Source organism: Monodon monoceros, unplaced genomic scaffold, assembly GCF_005190385.1.
Source record: "Monodon monoceros isolate NGI ecotype Baffin Bay Population unplaced genomic scaffold, NGI_Narwhal_1 Super_Scaffold_5, whole genome shotgun sequence".
NCBI classification, from domain to species: Eukaryota; Metazoa; Chordata; class Mammalia; order Artiodactyla; family Monodontidae; genus Monodon; species Monodon monoceros.
The window spans coordinates 39,077,621-39,096,451 of record NW_021703782.1 but is presented as its reverse complement, the minus strand read 5'-3'; the positions used below and the strand labels follow the sequence as shown (position 1 = coordinate 39,096,451).

At 35.3% G+C, this 18,831-nt stretch overlaps 1 protein-coding gene across 1 annotated transcript in view; it reads right to left on the bottom strand.

Annotated features, from left to right (window-relative positions):
• Window positions 1-3,766: 3,766 nt before the first annotated feature.
• Window positions 3,767-18,831, bottom strand: part of PLAA (phospholipase A2 activating protein) — a 39,708-nt gene continuing 24,643 nt past the window's right edge. Inside the window, exons 8-14 of the mRNA XM_029203397.1 lie at window positions 18,359-18,516; window positions 17,458-17,677; window positions 15,304-15,375; window positions 12,362-12,430; window positions 9,766-9,867; window positions 8,064-8,228; window positions 3,767-7,031 (exon numbers count right to left, since the gene is read on the bottom strand). Coding sequence (XP_029059230.1) covers window positions 6,466-7,031; window positions 8,064-8,228; window positions 9,766-9,867; window positions 12,362-12,430; window positions 15,304-15,375; window positions 17,458-17,677; window positions 18,359-18,516 — 1,352 coding nt within the window. The 3' untranslated portion in view covers window positions 3,767-6,465. The remainder of the gene's footprint in view (window positions 7,032-8,063; window positions 8,229-9,765; window positions 9,868-12,361; window positions 12,431-15,303; window positions 15,376-17,457; window positions 17,678-18,358; window positions 18,517-18,831) is intronic.

Sequence of the window (18,831 nt, the reverse complement as noted above, 5' to 3'; positions counted from 1 at the left end):
TTATGAGAAGGACCTTCAATGCTGTTTGATATCAAATGAGTCGCTGTTCAATGCTACAGCTGTAGGATGGGTAGATGTGATTCTTATATTCTAACAGAAATGCCTTTATATTTCATGGTGAGGTTCTGTGGCATTATAAAGAAGTGTAAGGATATTTGTGTTTAGAGTTCCAACCAACTGCTTTTATTAAAAAATCATCAGGACACCACCACCCCCTACCACCTACATGGGCACTTTTTCCCCCTGTAGCAATAAAATCTAGTATTTTTCTTTTCCTTTTAAATATTCTTTGTACACAGCAGTCACTTTCATTGTTAAAGATGTTAGACTTGGTTATCTTTGAAAGTGATGCTTGGTAAACACATATGTGGCAGATATTTTGCTAGCCTTTTTTTTGGCTGCGTTGGGTCTTCATTGCTATGCGCGGGCTTTCTCTAGATGCGGCGAGCGGGGGCTGCTCTTCCTTGCGGTGCGCGGGCTTCTCCTTGTTGTGGCTTCTCTTGTTGCAGAGCACCGGCTCTAGGCGCACAGGCTTCAGTAGTTGGGCTCAAAGGCTCTAGAGCGCAGGCTCAGTAGTTGTGACGCATGGGCTTAGTTGCTCCGCGGCATGTGGGATCTTCGCGGACCAGGGCTCGAACCTGTGTCCCCTGCATTGGCAGGTGGATTCTTAACCACTGCGCCACCAGGGAAGCCCGTATTTTGCTAGGTTTTACACAAATATCTTATTCTTCTATTTTATGAAATCTCAATGTAGAGATATGTAAACTGGGACTGAGGTTAAGCAACTTGCCTTAACTCATTAGTAAGTGGTGGAAATATCACTGAACTATATGGCTTTTTAACTCCAAAGCCAGTACTCTTTTGCTATATTACACTGCATCTCTGGTTGCTCTTACTATTGAAATTTTAAATGATGTAGACGTAAGCAAACATTTCTTGAATTTATTAGTTCCTTTGAGGACACAAGAATGAAAGAAATGTGGTTTGAGGACTTGTTTCAGGCCACTTTTTTCTGCTCTATGTATCAACCTTACATGCCACTACCAACCATCATAGTTGCTATTATGATCAAGTGAAGTGGCTACTACAAATCGAGATTTTTCTCCATATGGATGTCCAGTTTTGCCAACATAATTTTTTAAATATAATTTTGTTGTTTTGTTACTACTGACTTGTCAAAAAAATTTACTTGACCTCTTTCAGTTTCTTCACCTGTAAAAGTAAGATTACTAGCAGTACTTGCCCCATGGAAATAATGGTAAACATAGGAAATAGCATAATGTACTTGCTTAATGCATGCTATTTAGTTTACTTAAATTCATCTGTTCTTTGCAATGCTGCTCAACTGGTTGGTTTTAAATACAGTTGCAAACCATTGAGTAAACATTGCTATATCATATGCCTTAAATGTAGAGTGATGTTATCTCTATCACATCATATCTAATGAAAATATCATTGCCACTTGGACATTATACTTTTGTGATTTATTATAAAGTGTCCAGGAAACCCAGGGTCAAGTTTTAAGTCCCAGGAATTCATCTTAGGCCTAGCATCAATATCAGCTTACCTACTTTACATAAGTATGTTGGTCAACTTTCTCCTCTAAAACTTCCATTACCCACCTTATTCTGAAGGCTGTTTTCCTCCATGACAGGCACGAGTGGTTTACTTTTGCCCTCAAAGTCAAGATCCTGCCTTTCTTAGTATCCCTGGAAAACAAGCATCCTAATTTCAAATATTAAACAAATAAAACCTGATAACCACTTTAGGAAGCAGACAGGTGGAAAAATATTTAAGAGCAAGAAAACTTCAAAAACATGTCCCCCCCCCCAAAAAAAAAATGTTCCCCCATCTTTGTTGAGATGGTAACTAGAATGCCAATTATACCATTTTTACTCTCCTAACCTCCTTTAGTTAAGGGAAGGAAAACATCATTAAGGAAGCTCAGATATGATGCAATCAAGTAAAAAAAAAAATCAAACAAAAAACAAGTACTAATCACCTGTGAATATTCTGGCCACAATAGTCTCTCAATCTAACCAAGCCTTTGGATTTAGCTTTCTGTTTATAGGAAATAAGTGTGGCAGGCAAATTCTAAGAGGGCCACCAAAGATCCCTCTCCCTGGTATTCATAACCTTGTGTAATCCACTTTTCTTGAGTAATTTACTTCCAAGCAACAGAGTATCTTGATGTTGATGGGATGTCATGTTTGTGATTAAATTATAAAGATTCTTGTTGGTCCTGCTAGCAGACTCTCTCTTCCTGGCTTTGATGAAGCAACTGGCCATGTCAGGGAGGCCCACCAGGCAAAACTGATGGCAGCCTCGGCCAACAGCCAGCTAGGAACTGAGGTCCTTAACTCAGCAATCAAAAAGAACTGAACACTAACTACGTAAGTGAGCTTAAAAAAAATGCATCCTTCCCCAGTCCAGCATTCAGATGAGACCCCAGCCTTGGTGGGCACCTTGATTGCAGCCTCATGTGAAACAAAGAAGCAGAGGAACCAGCTAAGTTGTGGCAGGATTCCTCACTCACAGAAAATTTGAGATAATAAATGTGTGTTATTTTAAGTCACTAAGTATTGAGGTAATTTATTAAGCAACAGTAGATAATACAGTAGGGTTATAAGAATGTTTTTTACAAATACAAAACGGGAGTAGTTAACATTCTGGATTGGCCAACACACTTCAAAGTCAATGATAAAAAAAAAAAAGAGATGGAGGAACTGTTGTAGATTAAGAGACCAAACAGCCATATAACCAAATAACTAAATTCAATACATAAACCTTGATTTTTTAGATTAGATCCTTTAGAACAAAAGTTATAAAAAACATTCTTAGGACAATGAGGAAATTTGAATATACACTGGATATTAGATGTTATGAAATTACTAATTCTTTTAGTATGTGGTTATTAATAAGAATATTCTTTAAAATGTTTTTTTCTTAAAAGATGCATAATGAATTATTTAGTTGATAAGTGTGTTATTTGTAACTTATTTTAAAATAATTTCAAATGGAAGTATTAACAATAGAGATAAAGCAAATATGGCAAAATGTTAACAACTGCAGAACCTGGTTGGCAAGTCCATGGGTGTTCATTGTATGTATGAACATTTTCATTAAAAAATTGAAACACATGGAAAAATGTTAAATGAGCCTTCAAAATTGTATTTATAATGACTACACTGTGCTACAGACTGAATGTGCCTCCTCAAAATATGTTGAAACCTAATCTCCTACGTAATGGTATTTGGAGGTGGAGCCTTTGGGAAGTGATTAGATCATGAGAGTGGAGCCCTCAGGATTGAGGGGTCCCCAGAGAGCTCCCCCTCCCTTCTGCCATGCAAGGACACAGGAAGACAGCATCTAAGAGCCAGAAAGTGGGCCCTTACCAAACACCAAATATGCCAGCACCTTTATCTTGGACGTTCCAGTCTCTGGAACTGTGAGAAGTAAATGTTTGTTGTTTAAGCCACCAAATCTATGGTATTTTTGTTGTAGCAGCCGAAACAGACTGAGATACTGTGTGTAATTTTCTACAGAAAAATGCACTAGAATTTAGAGTAATTATATTTTTTTTAATGATTGAATAACATTCCCTATTCTCAGGTGGGTAATTTATATCTCAAGACCTCTAGGAAGGATGATACATCACTAATGATCCTCTATACATTTTATTATTTTTTCACAAAATAACCATAATATACAGTGATAACTGCTAAGGAAGCCATAACCCAGTCTTATCCCCAGAATTATCTTTGTGAAGGTTTTTAGCTATGCTTCTTCCATTATTTTAAGAAGATTATGAGGTAGATAAAAAAAATTTGTCACATTGTTATTTAGTTATAAATTCAGCTAGTCATGAAAAAAAATCATAACATGCTCATTTTATTTATTTACTGGCCACACCGTGTGGCATGGGGGATCTTAGTTCTCTAACCAGGGATCGAACCCTGCCCCCCTGCAGTGGAAGCATGGAATCCTAACCACTGGACAGCCAGGGAATTCCCTAAAATGCTCATTTTTAAAAATGTAATGCCAGAGGGGGACTACAATAGTTAATGAATTAGAGACAATGATAACTTAGCTCTTTTGCAGGCAACTGTTTCCAATGCAATATGAAGGACATTAACTCCAAGACTTTTACCACTGGAGGTGATTTGGCAACATTTATCAAAGTTTAAAAATGTGCATTAACTTGACCCACCAATTCCAAGTATAAAATGTATCCGAAGGAATTAGTAAGAAACTTGTGAGATTTGCCATAGCATTGCTTGATAGCTGAAATAGGAAACAATGTCAGATAATAGGAAATGGGCACATCGATATAACATATTTATTAAGGTGGAAATATGTGTACTATATGTCAAGTTTAAAAATCAGGTTATTGAACAATGTGTATCATACAATCCTTTTTTTAAAAAATAAAACATGTTTACATACCAATTGATATGGCACAAGATGTCAAGAATGATTCTCTCTGGGTAGTGGAATTATAGGCAATTTTTATTTAATGTGTGTGTGTTTTATTCAACGAATGTGCATTTTTCTATTCAGAAAAAAATAATAAGGGAATCACGGAAAAAAGTAACTTAAAAAAATCTTTAAAACAATTAGATCACCACTTATCACTTATCTGTCAAGTGGGATTTTTTTTCCTTTTTGCTAAACTGTATTTTGTAATTTTTCTTTAATAAACATAACAGTATAATAAAAGTGGTTATAAAAACACTTGCACACTAATGGGAAGCAAACAGTGTTTACCATTTGCCACCCCTTACATTTTGAAGAGTAAACTCCTCTTCTTAATGAAGACTTTACATCCTACCATTATTCAAAGGTACCTAATATTTCAAAATATTGCAGATAAATTGTACTTACAATTGCATGCTAAACATGACATGTTAAAAAGAAAGCACTGTATTGTAAGCACTGAACCAGGCTGACCCAGTTACACTCTTAATGCAGTCATTTAACTTTGACTTAACCCCCTAAATCCCAATTCAACAAAAAGCAAAGCACGGGTAACTAATGGAACCAGCAAACAATATTTAACGTCTGGGTACACACCAGAAAATTGCAATTTAATACTTAGCAAAATACATATCCCCTCAATTTACATTTTACCCATTCTCTTTTGATATTCCAAAAGTTTTTCCTTGGACTAATCTAGACAATCAAACCATTCCTCTCTTACTGGGGAGGGACTGTTCTTCTTAGACTGCAATTTGGCATTAAGCCAGGAAATTCATGGTTCTCAATATCATAAATGTTGGGAATGATGCTCACTATTTTAGATTAAGAATAGTTACACTTCTCTTAAGAAATTGAGGTTCTCTTAGACACAACAAATTGTATAATTAATGGGTTGGTTCCTTCTTGGTGTTAGTTGCTAGGATGTTCATAGACAAATTTGTGATCCCTCCCTCTCTAGGAAGTATGGCATGGTTTGTACTTTTCCTTTTTTCCATCATGATTCATCCCACTATCTTTACTTCTGAAAATAGAGATAATATAACATCACCCTACATTTAACAGGATTTGGGAATTAAATATCCAAGTGTTTATTAGCACTATACCGGGACCATGTTAGAGGCTCAAAAACACTAATTTCCCATGACAGTCTCTGGACTTGCAAATAACAGTTTGATGTATTCTTGCTTGCTCAATTGCCTGATAATATTCAACACATTCCAAATTCCCTTTGATATAATGGAAATGACCAAAAATAGACAATCAGATATCGAAATTGGAATGAATAATGAAGTTACGTCAAATAGTGAAGGGGAAAAGAAACTGGATCATAAGCCTGTAGTCAATTTGGGGCTTCATCTGTCTGAACTGATACACATAACACAGCTTAGTAATTTGCTTTTACTTCAACTAAAAATAAGCCATCAAACAAACTTTCTATATACAAAGGACTTAAATGAAGAAATTATTTTATATCTTTTCAATATATGGAATAATTTATAACAAACTTAATTTTAAAAATTCTAAAGTAGTTGTCCTAAAACAAAACCTTGAAATCAATCAGTGCTGTTGAAAGAATCCAGCAATGAAAATGAGTAGAGCAGAAATTAAATAAAAGACAACCACCAACAAGTAACAGTCTGGGGTATATAAGTAGTAAAGCAGATTACATAAATAAAAGCCCTTGTCTTCTCCTAGTTGGCTAAGGTAAGGGAACTACACCACTGTAGTTGTGTTGCTGTTGGTCATAGCTCATTCTTAATTTATATCTGAACTATTAAAAAACCTATCCCCATTACCCAGGAAAATTTCACAGTTCACCAGTGCAAAAATTTTATTTCTCCTTTGTTTCCCCTCCCCCACCCCCACTTTACAAGATTTTACTTAATCCACAGCATTCTTTTCATCATCTGTAATCAGACGTGTGAAATGTGAGAAGAAAAAAAAAAAAAACTTATCAATTTAAAATCTCAGTCCCCAAGCCCACTGTTACAGTAAATTTAGGATAAGTCTACAGCATTCACTTACTTTAGCTGGTTCTGATACCGAGGCATACTTTTTTATTTGAGAATCAACGCCTAAAGATTTGGCTAATTGTACAGCGTTTGAATCATCACTGATAAGTGTCCCAAGAGCCACAAGAAGTCTAAAAGTGGCTTCCAGGTCTTGTACAACTTCCAAGACTGTGCTAATTACTGACAAGCACTGAGCTTTCCCTTCAATGTTATGGTCTTTATGAAAACAAACAGAATAGTTCAGGGTTAATGTAGCCAGAGCAATGTGAATGTTCTTATTGCTCCCTGATTTCAGTTCTATTGCATGGGACAGTAGTGATTCCCTCTGGGACATCATGAGCTTTTGTCCTGCCTGGCCAACAAAACAATTGCAAAAAGTCCTGAGAGCAAGCAGCTGGTTTGCTGGCTTTCCTTTAGGGTTCAGAAGACTGATGAGATGGCTGCTGAACCGAGCTCCTTCTTTTTCATTGCAGAAGTTCTCATTCACACTGGGATGTTTAATTGATAACCGAAGAATATCAAGTGCAGGAAAGACAATATCTATTGAAAAGAAAAATTCATTAATGTTAAAAAAAATTTTAAACATTAAAAATCATACGCCTGCTTTACAAAATGTGTATACTTCTGAAACTTGTGTTAACTGATTTTTCATATTTATAGAAACTGTATTTATTGCTACAAGATCACATTACTTTAAAAATATGGTAACTCTCCTGGGTTATTAAAATAGCTTGACATACAGTGAGTATTCAATAAATCTTTGTGCAAAGAATAGGATTGGGACCTTGCTTTTAAAAAATTCTAAAACAAGACCCAAGAATTGAGGGAAAGTTCTTTATAGGAGAATTCCAGTTCACAAATGCCAATAGGATGCTTATTATACACATCGGTGGAAGGATTTATATTTAAGGGACTGGGTAGACACCATGTAAATGAATGCGCTAAACAATCTTAGCATCATTAAAAGTGAGGAAAGCAGAAATTATGGGCCCTGTGATATAAAGGTAGTATGCAACATCATTTATAAAGGATATTCACCTGAAAAAAACTACTGAACCAGAATCTAATTATGTCTAGCAGGAAAAACAGAGATAGAGGATCACATTAAGTGATCAGCCAAATTCAAAATATAGGACATTTTGCAGGAAAAATGATTTTTTTCTCCAATAAATCAATTACATGAAAAAATAATGGGGAAGAGGACACTTTTAGAATAAAAAAGAGTTAATTAACTAAATAAAAGAAAACATACTTATAGCAAATGTTTGTAGCCTATGTTTAACAGGTCAGATAGTTTCGTGGCTGGCTTGCAGGGAACCCACAAATGCTCTGAAAGAGTATACAAAATGGTCCATGTATGGGATCATTACATTACCTTCAGATTCTCTTAAGGTATGTGACCAAAGCAAGACTATGAGTTACAGTGGTATAGTGAATCCTTTTTGTGAAGTTTTTCCCAATGCGAATTTCAACTAACATGTCAACTTTTATTTAATCTAGAAACACCAGTAGTATGAAATTAAAAGATATACTTTCTGCTTTCTAGTTACATTTTAAAGAGTGTTTCTGTACCTTCAGGCCAGTTAACAGCTTTCCATAAAATCTGAAGTTGTTGGGCTGTAGGTTTTTCTGAAGAATTATTACATATTAGAGACAGTATCTTTTCAAGAAGTACCAAGTCATCCTCAGTTAACTTCTTCTCCTCCGATGCAGTTCCATTAAGTTCCTTCAGTTTACCTAGAACCCAAATCCAAACCTTCAATTTTCTCTAACTGTAATTAGGCAGATATATCACATAAATGCCAACATTTTCAGTAAGAGTACTCTACCACACACCATGGGGAGGTAAGACTTTTCACAGCAATTATCAAAGACCATAAAACAAGAATAAGGCCTGGGAGTAATTTTAAGCTGAGTACAGTATAGAAAAAGAAAGATTACTGTGATGATTTTTATTTTACCTGTTGTCTTCTAAGATCTTCTAAAGCTTTTTGCTTTGAATAAGTTTTTAAGTATACCATATTTGTTATCATTTTGAATGCTTTTCAAAGTAATATTATGTCATATGTAAGTCAATCCCCTACTTTCTCAGAGAGAAAATTTATAACAACTTTTAGCCAACTTATGGCAACTTCTATGACTGCCAATGAAATAGTCAAAAAGCTAAATGTGTATTTATATTTAATTTATTGACTTAGTTTCATCTGTACATCTGACATCACATTTTTAAAAAAACATTTAATTTGCTTCCCATAATATTGACATTTCATGAAACTATTTCTTTCCAACTCTTCACATGCATCTTCAATATCAGCATCTTTGTCATCATTAATGTTACTTTGAGTAATCTAACACTATTTCCTCAAAAATTTTCATCTCAAAGAATAAAAAAGGCCAAATTTCCATCACAAAAGGTTTAAGAAGATACAATGTCCAAATTTACAAATTTTTATCTATCATAACTGGAAACTTGGATCTATTTCATTATTCTTTGGCATTAAAAATTGCTTAACACTAACAGAATATTAAAACAGTTTATTAAGGGAATGCAAAAAGAGATCTTTTATATTTGTACAAGAGTTTAAAAATGTCAAGTTGTCTAAAAGTGTGTATACACTTCTTTATTGTTCAAAAATAAAGCAATTAAGAAAAGACCTATGAATGATTTTTATAAAGATAGTATGAAGGATGATGAGAAACAAAACAAACCTCCCCAAAAAAATAAGACCCCTGTCATATATTCAGGTATGTATATAATCTTATCTCAATAGACTCTCACCATAATCTTTGAGGAAAACAGAGCTAGTAATACTCTCAGTCAAAGATAAACAAACAAAAAACAAAACAAAACCTAGTCATTTTGTTTTGAGGAAAACATTAACAGAAAAAGCAATGAAAGCCAACTGAGCAGTTTCATTTTTACAGACAAGATCTTTGTTTTTTAAATGCTTTACTCATTCGTTTTCATTATTTTTTTTCTGAAATCAGTTAAGAGCTTAGGGAATGTGACTGATATTTTTCCCCTTTAATTTTTTTTTCTCATTAAAGTCATCAAAAAGCATTTACTTATATTTGTGTAAGGTTTCTTATAAAGTATTAATGTCCATTATCAGATCGTGTATTTTTAGTTGACTCAGTTGTGTAATACCGAAATACAAGTCTCTATCATGTAAGCACCTGGTTCCCAGCACATGCTTAGGACAGAAACAGCCTTGAGAGCAACTCAAGGAGTCTGTGGACATGTGAGAAAACTACTTAATTAAAATACACTTACCTAATATTTGTGTAGGGTTTGCTTGATCAAAAGTGACAGCCTCTTTTTTAGGAAAATAAATATTCAGTGTCTTAGATGCAGCTGATTGGTAGGCACTGCTCCCTATTTACAGGATAGAAGAAAGTGGAAATCATTCAGAGTGGTCAAGAGCAAGATTTTTCTAACTGATTTTTGTTTTCAAAATTACTGAGATACATAACTATTCAGTGCATGCAATAAAATAACAACCAACTTCAGAAAAAAAGAAAATAAATCCGTAAGATTTTATATACTGTATATATTTGTTAATATAATACATTTTAGTTTTTGGAATGGGAGCTTCATTGTAAAACAAAGCCTTTCCATTTCATATTTTCTACTTCTCTCATATTTTTAAGATTCAATCTAAATTGAAAGTTTTTAAAAGATCAAAGAACACAAAACAATTATGAAACTTTCCATTTCCTTCTTCTCCAGGCATACTAATCTCTCTTTTCTCATTCCAAGTCATGTAGTAGGCACTGTCATTTTCTCCAATCATTTTCTACATCATTTTTATAAATCCCTCCCAAGTTGTAAGCTCCTGAAGGGCATATGTATTTACTTCTTAAGTCCCCATTATAGTAACACTAACTCAGTATCTGATGATGAACAAAAAACTGCCACAAGATGAAAATTCAACAATACTCAGTGTATAAAGCTACTTCAACTAAAGCATAATTTAAATCTCATTTATGTCTTACATTCATTTCAAATCTTAATTTATACAACATTTTTGTTCTGACGTAAAATGAAGGTATTTTGCAAAAATATGAATAAAACATTTTAATCTTCTGAGTATATTAGGAATAGAAAGGGGGAAGGTAGATAAATGAAGAATGAGGTAAGTGCACAAAATTAATTCTAATTGCTTACAAAGCATAAAATATTTATTGACATGATCAAAGACACTGCCTGTACTCCTGGTTGTTAGAGTCTAGTTGTGGTAAGGAGACTGCAAATCAAATTATCATCCAAACAATTAAATACAATGAAAAGTTCTCTGAAGGAAACGTATAGGATGCATTGAGAGCTTATGATAGACTAGAGGATCTAGCAAGAGGTATATGTGCATATCCAGGAAGTTTCACTGAATTCATTTAATAAATACTATACTGCAAAATTAAATAAAAAAGAGAAAGGAGGGAAAAAGCCAAACAATAATTACTGGTCAAAATAGCAAAGTAGAGGGCACAAGTATTCCCAAAGAGAACAGCAGTACCAAACTCCTGAGGTAGAAAACTGCATGCCATGCTCAAGACACTGATGCAGGCCAGTATGGAAGAAAAAAGGCAGAGAGGAATGTGATACAAGGCAAGAGAAAACAGTCAATGGGAAGCTATTACAGGGTTTTAATCAAGGGAGGGGCATAAACAGAGGACGACTGAGAGACCAATTTGGAGGCCATTATTTCATTGGTCTAGGTGAGAGATGACAGTGGCTTAGATAAGGTATACAAAGGTCCATTACATACACCAAACTGTTAAAAACTTTAATTTCTTAAAAATGAGAGGAAGCACTGTGAACTTTAAGACTCTTTTGTAATACAACAGGTATAACATTACTAAGAATTTATTCCGTATAAAATGATTTACATATATTTCGTAATTTTAAACTCTTATTTCTAGGAAGTAGATATAACTTTACAAATGAGAAAAAGAGAGGCACAGAAACAGAATGACTTTCTCAAGGTAAAACACATAAAAAGTAGTGGAACTGAGATTTGAGTCTAAGCATTCTCACTCCAGAGTCCTTAATCTTAATTACTTACTACATTAAACTTCAATACTGCCAACCAATGTTACTTTCACAATGAAAAAATGGCTTAAAAAATCATATACCAATGTAGCTCTCAAGTACAGTGGTGGGTTTATGAATATTTTATTATGCTCAATAACATATATGTCACACATATTCTCTTGTATAAAATAATAGGGAAATATATATGCCAAGAGATCAGTCAAGCTTACAAGAGGTGAACCACAAGTTCAGTTCTGCGTTTTATGGCAGCCTATACAGAGTAAAAAAGTATGCCTGCATATATTCAACAATGCTAAACAAGTAAGATGTGTCAGGGTTTAGGCTGGATACTAAGAAGTTAGTTGCTCAGGGGAAAGCCAAATATTCCAGACCTAAATCATAAGAGCAAATTCTTTCCTGAGTCCTCTCAATGTGTAAATATATTCTAAACACATTAAGTATGTAAGAATGAAGTGGAAGAGATGGGAATAACTCAGATTTTGTAAGGATAGTGAGGAAACCAGCCTTAACACAGTAGAACAGCAGTTTTCAATCCTGGCTGCACATGAGAAAATTATAAAACTACTCTTGCTAAGATCCCAACCCAGAGCAACATTAGATCAAGCGAGCATCGCTGGGGATGAGGTTGAAGTAGTTTGTCTAAGCTCCCCAGATGATTCTAATGTGCAGTAATGACACAATTCTGAGAACACTCTAAAAGCCAGGTCAAAAGTTTGGTCTTGATTTACTGTATAAAAAGTTTTCCAGCAAGAAGAAGATGCCAATTTCCTTAACCTTTCATTACATAAAAAAAAAAGAGGAAATGAAAAATGTGTACCTGTAAATGGATCAACTCCAGCCATAGTAGTTCCCATACTTGCAGACGCGGGTACATACCGACCACCACCTAAAATGCAATAATACTCCTAGTAAGCATAGGTAACAGCAAATGATAAAGTTCAAACTGCTCCTTCTTTACACAGAATGACTTATTTTCATTATTAGTCACACTTCAGAATGACATCTTAATAAAACAGCTGTAAATTTAATACAGCAAAATGCTTAGAACAGTATCTGGCATGCAGTTAGATCTCAATAAAATTAGCTGGAAAAGTAATTCTCAAGTTATAAAATAAATATTACATGCCTTATATACTATAATTATAGAAGTTTAATGAATTATAAAAGCATTAATAGATTGGAGAGAAAGAAAGTCAAAAGTTTCCATAATGAAATGTGAACGCTATTTTATTGAAATAGAGACGGGATTAGTTGGCACATAAGACAAATAGAAAAGAAACTAGGTAAGAGTTAGGGATGCTATGATAATAGCCCAGTCTCAAATTTGAGAATACTTGTAGCTGCTTTATTGAAAATGGAAAGAAAGAAAGAAACAGGAAAAACAAGTGCAGAGAGAGAATCAGCAGGATTTGGAGATGTTCGGAGTCCTGGATCAGCCTTTGTGGGAAGAAGAAAGATGAGCTATTGTTCTAGCCCCTCTAAGCTTAATATTCAGGAGTTGGTATAACCAGTGCAACAGATACAGAAAAAGCAAACAAAACTAAAAAACAAAACTGCAGATGTGAACAGCATTCATTAAAATAATGAAGAACACAGAATAAGTGGATTTGCTGAGTTTTTACCATATGCTGGCTAGCATGCTAAGCATCTTATATGCATGAATCATTTAAATATTAATTAGAGATCATTATTATATAATATTTCAGAAGAGGAAGGCTGAATAACTTGCCCAAGGCATTATTATGAGGCAGAAAGTAGTCCTACACTGTTCCAAATGTGGTTCTCTGACCACCTGAATGAGAGTCACTGGTTCAATATGCAGACTCCCAGGGCCTGCCCATAATAGCCTAGTAGTTCTCCAAATTAGCTTCACTTTAGAAACCAATAGGGAGCCTTTAAAACTACCTAAACAGCAAACCACATCCAAGACCATATAATCAGAATTCCTGGGGAAGGGATCCGACTCTGAGTATTTTTAACCTCCTCACTAATCTAGTATATCAGAATCTCTGGGTGGGACCTTGCAATAACTAACTTAAACAAGCATCCCATATGATTCTAACTGATATTAAATGTTTGAGAATCATATAAATGAGGAAAAGAAAAAAGAATTAAGATTGACCTTAAGTGAGAAGCAAGATGGGTAATGTTTTGGCCCCAGTGCTGTTGGTAAAACTGGAGGAACAACATCAACAATAGTAATAGCTAACATATATTGAGGGCTTAAATATATTCCAGGCATTTTGCTAAACACTTTATATGTACTATACCACTTAATTTTTATAATATCTCAATACGGCAAACGTTTTTACCTATCTTTTATAACAGTGTGGTTCAGTTAACCTATTAATTCCATAATTCTCTTGGACTTTTAGTATGCTATCTTGCATATCTCCATAATCAGTGCATCTTCTGAGTTACTGACACTGTGCAACAGTGAGACATGCTCCAGTTACGATGGCCCCAGTTGTTCTCTTGATTTTGCTGGTACTGTTTGAAGCTTGGTATATTCTTTCTGTTCCAAAAAAAAGCTGCTAATGAGATTCAGGAACTCTGTTGTTCTAAGTTTCAGAGCATCACTGTGCCTGAATATGCTGATAGAGAAAGTTATCATCTTATCTACTCTTCAGATCTTTACTGCCTTTTCAGGGTCACCAAAGACTTCCTTAATAGCCATCATGCTATCACAACATTTAGCTTGATAGTTGGTTTCTGTAGTACACTGGTACACTGCACAGGGTACAGCTATTTATTTGCATCTGGGCCACCAATGCATTCTCAGGAGAAGGGAAGCTCACTGAGAGCAGTTCACAACTTCATGATACTGACCCAAGGTTGTGTGTTGGTCCCATCTATGGTTTAGAAAGGACTATACGGTCACTTTTAGAGCTCACAGTACTAAGTCTGCAAGGCCAATAGATACCATAAATACTATGAATTTCTTCCCAAATTTGGTATATTGTCCAGGAACTCTGGCTGAAGATCCAACAACAGCATCATAAAATACATCAAATGCTATTCTGAAAACAGAGATTTCTTCAGTTGTATTAAAGTCCAATTTTTTTCCAGTAGTGTTGATGCTGAGGCATGCATACCTTTGGTAAATAAAGTCACTTTGAAGAGACACCAACACCTCCAGGGCTTCATGAAGGCCATTAATAACTTAGATTAGGAAGACTAATCCTGGGTAGCTGGGTGGACTGTCTCCTTCCATGCTAAAGGCAAATTATGCCTGGGCAAACTTCTTGACTGCACTGCTCCATCCAATCTCAGGGACTCACATGGCTCCTTCTCTGCTCGTGATCAGTAGCATCTCGCCAGTGATAGCACTCATGCTGTGTCTTGGTTGGTGGATTCCCCTATTATCTAATTTCACAGATAAAAAAAATAGGCTCAGACAGGTTAAGTAACTTGCCAACTTCTCATAGCAAGTAAGTGGTAGAGCCAGATTTTGAACCAAGGTCTGTCTGACTCTAAAATCTATGAACTTAATGACTCTGCTCTCCTTCCAGGAAGGACCACTGGAGAAAATGATGAATTTTAACAATATGTTATTAAAAGTCATGAGGAAAGCTATAAAAGTACTCGAGGAAAAAGAAAAAATTAGAAGTTAAAGAAAAGGAGATCCATCAAGATTGGAAACACAGATAATAAGGGAATTATCAGTTACTGGATAATATCTTCAAAATGTGAAGCTATATAATACAAAATGTTATACATTTAGTGAAGAAAGACATATTGATCAAAACTGCTTCCCACCTGTAAAAGGATCTGCTGCAGGCAGTGTGTTAGAAGATCCTGATGAAGAGCCTGGAACATACCGACCACCACCTGTGCATGCAAACAAAGAAAGGTCTCAAGTACGCCAGAATCCTGCATTTCATAAATGGCACATTGCTTACATCAGAAGACTCTAAATTTGGGGAGAAATAAAAGAGCAAGGCTGTCCCATGCCAGAATAAGAAGAGTTACAGTCAGAAGTCTTATAGTTGGAAAGGTTAGTAAGAAACTAAAATTTCAGTGATTCTCCCAGTTTTGTTTTTGTTAACTTTAATCCTTTATTATATCTTAGCTTCTGCACTTAAATATTAAAATAACTAGGAATTCAAATATAAAAAGATAAATTGCAGTTGGTCTCTGACCTAAATAATATACACATACAATCAGTTCCTGTTCCTATACGAATTCACTAGAATTCCTGCTGCTGTTGTTGCTATCAAACCACAGGCACCAACTGTGAATCTTTTAGAGAACCCCTGGGTTCATTAATTCATGTGTCAAACAGTGCATTCAGTGCTGAGATCTAGCAGGAAACAAGATTGCTTGTATCCACTGACACTTACAACCTACTGGAGAAAATTACAAAGGGGATGAGTGGTTCAAAGGAAACAGACTTCCCATTTATACAATTACAAATGTGTGGTGTGTGTGAGTACGTTTTGTTAGTATCTCTAAGGAAATAATCAGAGGCGTCTACAAAAAGATATATCTAAGGATGCTGACAGAGTTTCAGAGGAGCAAAAAAGCCAAATTATTGTTAGATTTCCAGACAGAGCCAGCTGCTTTAATATCGGTCCTCCATCCCACAAGATAGCTTATAAAATACAGTACTCTTTTGTACTGTAGACTGATATTCCAACCAACAGAAATATACAGGTAATAAACTTTTTTTTTTTCTTGTTCTGTCAAGTGCATCTGCTGGGAGGGTCCTATCATTTATAGTTCATAGTGAATCAGTCTGATAATCTGTTTAAGTCAACATGCAGGTGAGATTAACTTTATTATGTGAACAAACAATGGAATTTTGAACTAGAAGGAGAGGAGATAATTTAGGAGCATGAAGCATCTGTGAGGGAAGAAGAAGAAAAAAAAGACCTGAGACAAGAAGAGGATATGGGATCCTTGCAATACGAGAAAGAGCACTAGCACATGAAAGATAGAGTCAGAAATAATAGGAACCCATTAACAATAAAGTGTCAGTTTCAAATTTTTATTTAGAGCTAGCCCTATATCTAAGAAAAGATAGATATAGGGCCAGCTCTATATATCTATCCCATATCATGGCCTCAGTTCCCAGGGCCCAGAGCTCAGGCTAATACTTCCAGAATTAAACTCCATTTCCAAGGATCCCAGACTCAAACTAATACTACTGGGATTATAATACTACTGGCATGAGAACCTAATCCCATTAATAACATTTTAGATGCTGTATACTATGTTATAAACAACTGACTTAAAATGAACTTGAGGAGGGCTTCCCTGGTGGCGCAGTGGTTGAGAGTCCGCCCGCCGATGCAGGGGACGCGGGTTCGTGCCCCGGTCCGGGAGGATCCCACATGCCGCGGAGCGGCTGGGCCCGTGAGCCATGGCCGCTGAGCCTGCGCGTCCGGAGCCTGTGCTCCGCAACGGGAGAGGCCACAACAGCTGGAGGCCCGCGTACCGCAAAAAAAAAAAAAAAAATGAACATGTGGAATACAAATAACATGTAAACTAAAACTACCCATAGTTCATTTCTAGATTTGATGCATAACTAACTAGTTTAGCCTCATGCGACAACAGAATTTCTATTTACTAAATTTCACCAAAATATATATTTTAAAAAGAAGCAATAACATGAAGGAACTTACAGGTTTCTTTTCATTTCAAATGACTGAATTAGTTTCAGTTTAATTTTATTTAGTTTACAGTGTGGCTGTATTTTTGAAAGAGAACGATTTACAATTGTTTCCATAAATACAAAATTACTATATAATTTGAGCCTCAAAAATATATATCTGCGGCAAAAACCTGCTGTAGATCTTGGTTTTTATTTAAACAGCTAATCATAATAGGTGTTTAAACACGACAAATAAAGAAAAAAAAATAATCAACATTGGTGGAAGTATATAAGACTTAATACAAACCCTAACTTACCTGTAAACGGATCTGAAAAACTGGGATTCCCAAGTCCCAACATTTGACCTTTTGTGTTATCAATAATAAATTTAGCCACCTGATCCAAAAACATAGGATTCAAATCATTCTTCTGCAAGAAGTTGTATGCAGTTAACCAGGGATCGTCAGTGATGTTATATGGCAGTTTATATGATGGTCCACCTTCGTTGACATCAATTGAGAAAACATAATCAAACTCCTTTAATAGGAATATAAAAAGGAGATAAGTGATTACTATCTGTTCACATAAATTAATGACATACATAACACGGATTTATGTTAATAATTATAGTGCTAAACTTTCTCCAAAGCACAATTTTAAAATCTTCCACTTGGCAAATAATATTTAATAGCAACCATATGCATGTGGTGCAAGAATAGTAGTTCACTGGCAGGTAGATGTGGGGGATGGATTATTACTACATATTAATTGTAAGACCAAAGGATGGTTTCCAATTAGTTGATCTCAAGGCCAAAAGTATTAGCTGTTACCTTACCCTACTCATGAAAACATGCTGGCATTATAAGCACAGCCCTGCAGGGTCCCTCATGGCCTGTCAAGTTAAATATAACTAGGCACAAAGCATTAGATGAAAGGTGACACAGAAGCGCCTAATCCAAAATGGTTGGGAACAGCTTATCTATGTAACTACCAAAAGGCAAATAATGGCAGTGTCCATCACAAATGCAGCTCTCTCTACATGCAAAGATATTAAAAAAAAAAAAAAATCTACTTCAAGACTAAGAATCTCCCCATTGAAATCTATTTTTAAATGTCAAAACACCAAAGAAAATTTTATTAGCATGGGGAAAGGGAAACGAAAACTTTTAATTTGTCTAATGCTTTAAGATAATAGCAATTAGAAAGAAGTCGACATACTTTCCCTTCATATAAAACTTTTCCAGATGTTTGCTGATTAGCACCAGATGAGCCAACAACATCACCAATTTTTATCCACCTCCCTTCACTAACACTCCACTGATAGGCTTCGACTTTCTCCCCATCTCTGATTAGGCGAGTCTGTCCTTCTCTAGTACCTTAAAATAAAAATTTTAAGAATCAAAGAGAGAATGGCAGAGTAAATTTTACAAACATTAGATAGAAAAGTTTTAACGTTAAAGTTTATATATAAAAGAAAATATGTATTTTGGTTTAATGGAAAATTTTATGAAACAAAATATTTTAAAATGTAATTCTACTGGAAACTGGCCAAAAAGAAAATAACGGTTTAAAAGAAACTCTACTGCGACTTCCCTGGTGGCACAGTGGTTAAGAATCCGCCCGCCTGCCGATGCGGGGGACACGGGTTCGAGCCCTGGTCCGGGAAGATTCCACATGCCACGGAGCAACTA